Source organism: Sprattus sprattus, assembly GCF_963457725.1.
Source record: "Sprattus sprattus genome assembly, chromosome: 7".
Taxonomy (NCBI): domain Eukaryota; kingdom Metazoa; phylum Chordata; class Actinopteri; order Clupeiformes; family Clupeidae; genus Sprattus; species Sprattus sprattus.
The window spans coordinates 6,440,854-6,448,353 of NC_137926.1; the positions used below are offsets into that span (position 1 = coordinate 6,440,854).

At 44.5% G+C, this 7,500-nt stretch overlaps 1 protein-coding gene across 1 annotated transcript in view; it reads right to left on the bottom strand.

Annotated features, from left to right (window-relative positions):
* Positions 1–7,500, bottom strand: part of nek6 (NIMA-related kinase 6) — a 60,903-nt gene that overhangs the window by 37,039 nt on the left and 16,364 nt on the right. The window contains exon 2 of the mRNA XM_080842938.1: positions 1,091–1,195. Coding sequence (XP_080699064.1) covers positions 1,091–1,168 — 78 coding nt within the window. The 5' untranslated portion in view covers positions 1,169–1,195. The remainder of the gene's footprint in view (positions 1–1,090; positions 1,196–7,500) is intronic.

Sequence of the window (7,500 nt, forward strand, 5' to 3'; positions counted from 1 at the left end):
GACACACAAAAAAAACTGTATCAATCATAAAAAAACATCAAAAAGAATGAAAAAAAGAGAGAAGGATGAACTCCACGTTGGACAGACATGTTATTGAGATGTAGCTCTGTCAGAGGATCCAGAGAAACAGACAGCAGACACACACACAAACACACACACACACACACACACACACACACAATCCCAGTGTTCAATCCCAGTGATTTGTGTTTAAGTGCTGTGCAATTAGAGTCTGAAAAGGAACAACAGAGAGCCTATTACTGCACAGTAGGACTCGCTCAGTGACGCTCAATCTCTTCCTACGACCGTCCTCGCACAAAACAACAATTAACCCCCATTTCCCGTCTCTAATTTCCCTGTCAACAAGCAGCCATTATCAGGGTGACAGCAGATTGAACTTGAAATTGAATGATGCTAAATTATGGGTTTGTTATGTGGCCTGAAGAAAGACTAAATGCCACGTGGAGCTTCCAGATGGTGATTTCTAAATGAGCTCCAGCTGATGGCGTGTCAAACACATTTTGACGATGTGCGTGAAAATATTAAACAGAGAAGGGACTATACACTGCTAGGAGTCTCCGTCAATCGGCACTTACATTCACATGCATATTTAGATTTCGATTAAAGTTTCATGAGATTTTGGACAATTACGAAAAATTTCTTGGATGAAGAAAGATTAAGCTATAATGGAGAAATAATTGCTCTTATAATAAGAATCAGACTGTTGCGGGGTTTACAATGCTATAATACTGTAATGGGGCGAAAGTGGTTCGGGAGGCAGAGGAGTCGCTTAGCAGTCGGAAGGTTGCCAAGTGTCGAAGTGTCCTTGAGCAAGACACTGAACCCCTAACCGCTCCTGATGTGCAGGTTGGCTGGTTAAATAGTAGCCTCCGCCCGTGTGACTGGGGACTGAGACATTCATCAGACATTCAAAGCGCTTTGAGTGCTCTATGAGTAGAAGAGCGCTATATAAATAAATGCGGTCCATTTTCCATTTAATCCCAGCTAATCAATTCAGAGTCAGTGAGCAGTGAAGACATACAGCCTGGTTGTAAACCTGGTCCATTTCCTCTACGGGGTGCCATGTTACCTGGTTGTCCTCGCCGGGCAGCTTGTAGAGTTTGTTCTGATCCTCTCGGTTGTGCAGATGACTGTGCTGTCCCTCCATGGTGGCATACGAGGCCGCCACTCACTCCTGATGACACAAGACACACATAATATTTTACATTTACATTTAGTCATTTAGCCGAACGCTTTTGTCCAAGGGAGAGAACAGTCAAGCTACGAGCAACTACTTTCCATAAGGAATACAAAAGAAATAGAAAAGAAAAGAAGTGCAGGAATGTTACTGCTGTAAGTGCAAGTTAAGTACTAGTCGAAGTGCCAGTTAGGAAGGGAGGTGCTCTCTGAAGAGTTGGGTCTTCAAAAGCTTCTTAAAGGTTGTGGCGGTCAGAGCGCATGTTTGGCACCCCGTTGACCCGGGTTCGAGTCCCGGTGGGGTGACCACGCACTACCTTCGCTACAGATTTCGATACAGATTTGTTACAAGGTAGAGAGGGATGCCCCTGCTCTGGTAGTGCTAGGCAGTTCATTCCACTAACATGGAAACACAATAGAAGGAAGTGTCAGTAAGCTTGGCGAGAAGAGAATCAGAAGAGTAGACAATGGTAATCAATACTGATCATCAATTCGTTCTTGTATCGTAACAACTTACGTCAAGAATCAAGAGTAGACAAATAAACGGAATGATATGGATAAACCGAACGCACAGTAAAAGGCCCAAACTCCCGTTAAGCAATCCTGTCTGCATTACGCAACCTCTCGCAAACACAAGTGAGAAAATGCCACACATAGAATGAAAATTTCCAATTAAAAACAGCTAGAAGCTCTCTCTCTCACACACACACACACACACACATTCCGTTACAGGAGTGGTGCCCCGGGCCTGCCTGCTGTTGGCAGACGACTCCATTCTTCTCCGTACCATTGAGGAGGGAAACCCCTACTGTGGCCCCGCTCACCCACCATCACGCCTCTTGGCTCACGGACTGTAGAGGAATACCTAACCCACCAATCGCAGGCACGCAAGTAATGCAAATATGTGAGAACAAGTCGCTATCTACCACTCTGCACTTGTGCACACAAAAACCTTGAATGCTCCAGTGGTTCTAAGGAGCACTCTCAGGTTAATGTAGGATATGATAACACAGGGCTTGCCGTCGCTAAGTCTCTGAAGTCGAACGCCTAAGTAATAATTTTAAGAAAATTCCAGATGATCAGAGATCTCTATGCCTGCATGAACAAAGGCGCTCTCTTCGGGAACGGCTGCCAAGACAAGCGAAACTCGTGACAGCAGATCCTGAGGAGCGCCTGCATTTTGGACAAGCGAGCAAAAGGAACACTGTGCAAAATCCTTGCATGCCTTCGCAGATCCGTGGAGCGGGCGCTGAGCCTGCATTGTGGACACGGCGCCAATGATTGTTTTACAATGAACAACAGCGAACCAGAGACGGCCTACAGCTGCACTCCAGTGAACCCAGAGTTATCTCGAGAACGTTATTAAAGTATCCCAGAGTTCTATAGAGAACATTATTAAAGTATCCCAGAGTTCTATAGAGAACGTTATTAAGGTACCTCTGCCTATTGGTGCCTTTTGAAAAGCACACAGATTTGATTTTTCGTTTGCATGAAATCTCCAACATAAAGACATTTATTCATACAATTCTTTTATTGATTTTGATCGTTCAAGTAGGTGATGCTGAATCAAAATGCTGAATCATTGGTACATATTAGCTGAGGGAACATTACCTCAATGTTTGTGGAGGGCTGTGTCTCCATAAAAACTGAATAATCATTACTATTGCACCATGGGGAAGTGTGTTGAAATGAAGTTATGGATCCTTACATCAGGAGTCATTACCTGCGTATGGCAGTTTAATGAACACCTTGCAGAGAGTTAGTCAGAGTTGTGGTCAGATCAAATTGACATCCTAAAAGAGCAATTCTACTTTTAATAGCTGCACTGACATAAACATTTACATTTGATTATGGTAGTGGTTTCAAGATTGATGAGTGGTAACGCACGGCTTAGTAATAAAATATCTACAGATGAATAGTTATTTATATTAACCAATTACCAATTCTCTGATATTGTCTCGAAATTCCCCTAAAATTTAAATATTTCAGGTCGTTGGAGGGAAGAGACAAAGAAAGAGCGGAAGCATGTTGAAAGAAGACCAAAAAGAGAGTGCAGAGAGAGAGAGAGAGGCTGCCTCTAAAGAGAAAAAAGAGAATATATATATATAGAGAGAGAGAGGAAGGGGGGGAATTAAAGGGGAATTTATACCTGCGGTTCTGAACTAGCGCACAGCGAGCGGCACGCACCAAAACCTTCTGCTTGCGTGTGGTGTGCTTTGGTGTCATTCCGCAGGTCAAACACCTCACCACGTATGCAAAATGAACACGCCTGAGACACCAGACACAAGTCCCTCTGTACAGCCATCACTATGACCCTTTAATGCAGGAGCTTAGGGATACCCAGATGGCACGGCACTCGTGGAGGGAGATTCCAGCAACAATTTTACAAACGTTTGTGTGGTTTACTAACTTACAGTCCGACTGAGCCCTGATGGTTAAAATTTGCATGCAGGCTGTGCCAATAGGCTAGGTGCACGAAAATGCCCAGTGTGCTGTTTGTTTCCTGTTTAGCCAGGTGTATTTGAACCTGCCGCTATTCTGAATGTAATTAGCGGACACAGACCTGGTTGGGTGTTGCACCTAGTGAATCAGCGTTACGATAAAGAAGGACGTGTAGAAACTAATTACATTCAGAATAGTGGCAGGTTCAAACACCCCTGGCTAAACAGGAAACAAACAGTCCACACTGAGTATTTCGTGCACCTAGCCTATACGAGGATGAAATACACTAGAAAAATGTTCTGTTCTACTGTTGCAGTAAAATGCAAATGAATAAAATGCAGTTGAATTTCTCAATAACAAGTTACGTTAACCTACAGTAACCTATAGATAACACTTTTGCCGATGACTAGCAATAAAACACGCTTAGGACTCCAGTTTAATCTGCTCATGAATCAGATGATCCAGTTTAACTGTCATATCATTCAGTCTAGGCTATTTCACGGTGTTGGCGAATTGGGGATACAGTTAGACGTCATGTATATTCCACTGTGCTCTAATTCGGCACATTTTACTTTCCAAATTCAGCAGCGAAATGAGATCAAATCACACTGAAGTTTCCTTTTAATGCAATTCAACTGCACTGTGCTCCACTATGTGCATCAGACACCATCTCTCCGTCATGGGCCACCGCAACCAGTGACCTGACCGCAGGATGCTACCAGGTACCAAATGGAAACTTTTTTTCTGTGTCATACATAAGCCACCAAGTGTACCTTTAACCTACCCCCTCACACACACTCGGGTTCCTAGAAGAGGTCAGTCAGTGGTAGCTGGTGGAAACACAGCAGAATACAGCAGCCAAGCTTTTGTGGTTAGGTGCGGGGTTAAACCTATGCTTATGGTGTGCATGCAGGGCAATTGGAATCACAATGCCATTGGACTAGACACTGTTCGATTGCATAGAGAAAGAGAGAGAGAAAGAGAGAGAGACAGATAGAGAGAGACAGAGAGAGAGAGAAAGAGAGAAGCAGATGAGGAGGAAGATAAAACCACTGTCTGACCAGGCTGTTTTCACTGTATGAATTTTAACCTCAGCCACATAGATCTTATCTTCCTCTCACACACACACGTACGCACAGAGAGAGAGAAACAGAGAGAGACAGAAGAGGGAGAGAGAGAGAGAGAGAGAGAGGGAGAAAGAGAGAGGGAGGGAGAGGGAGAAAAAGAAAGAGAGACCCTGATATCTGTTCAATCTGGATTAGAGATTAGGGAAGGCACACAGCCATGTTGGGCATATCAAGGAAAGATGGCTGAGATGTTTCGCTCCAATGATGATTATGCAACTGAGACCTCCAAAAACAAAATGGCCTTTGGACCCGAGATTTCTACACAATTTTGCTGCAAACACGAAAGCTTATCAATATTTCAGAGAAACGAGTTTCACTCTGAGTGTCTGGGGGCATGTTTGTTAATGATTGAATAATACAGGGTAGGTCAGGTTGCTGAAGATGTGCCCAAATACAGCCCCCCCCCCCCCACACACACACACACACACACAGACACACACACACACACACACACACACACACACACACACACACACACAAACACAGACACAAACACACACACACAGACACAGACACAGACACAGACACACAGACACACAGACACACAGACACACAGACACACAGACACAAACACACACACACACACACACACACACACACACACACACACACGAGCATACAATATAATGCCACCCCAGCCCCGCAGCTAGGAACACACACACCACTGCTCCCAAATCACAAAGCTAATTATTATTCCTTTCCCAACATGAAGATGGCACACAGACAGACCGGTGTATACACCAAGTGCATCTCAGTAAGCCACAGAGGGGAAGTTACGAGAGCGTTCCCCTTCACAAACACACAGACACACACACACACACACCCACACACACAAGAGCATTCCCCTTCACAAACACACACACACACACACACACACACACACACACACAAGAGCGTTCCCCTTCGCTCTCTTTAATTGACGCAACCCTAACCAGACATTTCTCTGTCTACCATGTCCCAGTGTTTATCTGATGTCAACTGTCGAAGCTTCTACAGACAGAGGTGAGCACACGTCCCATCAATATCTAAAGACAGAGTTGTGCACACAACCCGTCAATAAAAACCTCTGCAGGGCCTGGCACGGTAACACTTTTTTTACGGTACTCATAAAATGAGACCTTTTCCTTAGTTCTGTGCCCCAGAGCACCTGGTGTAATGGTATTTGTGTGTGTGTGTGTGTGTGTGTGTGTGTGTGTGTGTGTGTGTGTGTGTGTGTGTGTGCGTGCGTGTGTGTGCTGCTTTTTCAGCGTCTCAGCTTAACTGGGAAAGTGGGTTTAACCTTTAATATGGGAGAGCCCTTATTTGCAGATATCTATGCAGGGCTGTGGCTGATGTGGAAATAAACTGAAATCTCACAAGATCATTGGTGGAACATTAGCATCTAGCCTATTGCTATCTTAAATCATACTTTCCAGACAGGTTGACTTGTAACCACATTCTAATAACCGTGTGGTGATTCACCATGTGGTGTGGCCTCCTCACTGATGATTATATCTCGCTGACTACTCGGTCAAGACAACACAGGTCAAGGGTACTATGAGACATGCCAAAACACATTTTTATGGGTTCGTTTTCAAAAGCCAATATATACACAATGGCCATTTTCCAAACAAAGTCTACTTTGCTGGCTTTGTTGAATCTTTGTCCCTCAAGAGGTCCCGTAATGCCTGAACATTGATACAATGCTGATGGCCACTAAATCTTGGAATCTTGGGTTCTAAAAAGGATCTAGTCTTTTTCCCCGTTTTCCATTTCAACCATTTCCCCCTTTGTCAAGAGTGTAGTCTTGATTAAAGCACACACAGAGAGTCTGCTCATGTTCAACCCCAGAGATTTTGAACTGCGTTTGGAAGTTTTTAAAAGTTCCCCCATTCAAATCAGCAGCGCCAATCACGTCAGACCATACTGCTTAGCCAATCAGGTCAGTCCGTACTGCTCAGCCAATCAGGTCAGACCGTACTGCTCAGCCAATCAGGTCAGACCGTACTGCTCAGTCAATCAGGACAGACCGTACAGCTCAGCCAATCAGGTCAGACCGTACTGCTCAGTCCATCAGGCAGTTTTCTCGGTGGAAGTGACACCCCGGGCCCGGCGCGTGGCAGAGCGGGGGAGGGGACGGTCCTGTTGAGGTGGCATACAAAATGCCAACAGGTGGGACGTGGTGGGAGAGTCCCCTCATGACTCAGAGTGCAATACTGAGGGACAATACACAGACACAGTTTCAAGGGACTCGTAAGGCCAATGGCCATAAATAGACATGAAATCTAATCTAAAAATATTTTTTACTATTTTATCTTTTGAACTTTCAACTCCGGGGGTTCATTACTTAGCCAAGTTGGGGCCTTGTTCATCGAATCTATGTCAGTCTTTTATAAAATTACCAACATCAGTGCGCGCACAACCCTGATTCATCCAACTGTCCCTCAGCTATATGCTACCACTCAAATATCAAATGTCAAATAATCCACTGATATAAATCATGAACTGATACACTTTCTTCTTGTTTTTGAAGATATAAACACATTTTGCCCTTGGAACAGCAGAGCTTCATGTCGTGTCATGCCGTACCTGTATTTGCAACTTCAGCGTGGGTGCTAACCATTAGCCAAAGATTTGTCTTGGTGAGCCGCGTGTGTGTGTGTGTCTGTGTGTCTGTGTGTCTGTGTGTGTGTGCTTTGTCTATTCTGACAAACAGCTTGAAAACTGCTGCCGTCTCTGTCACCACAGAGATCTT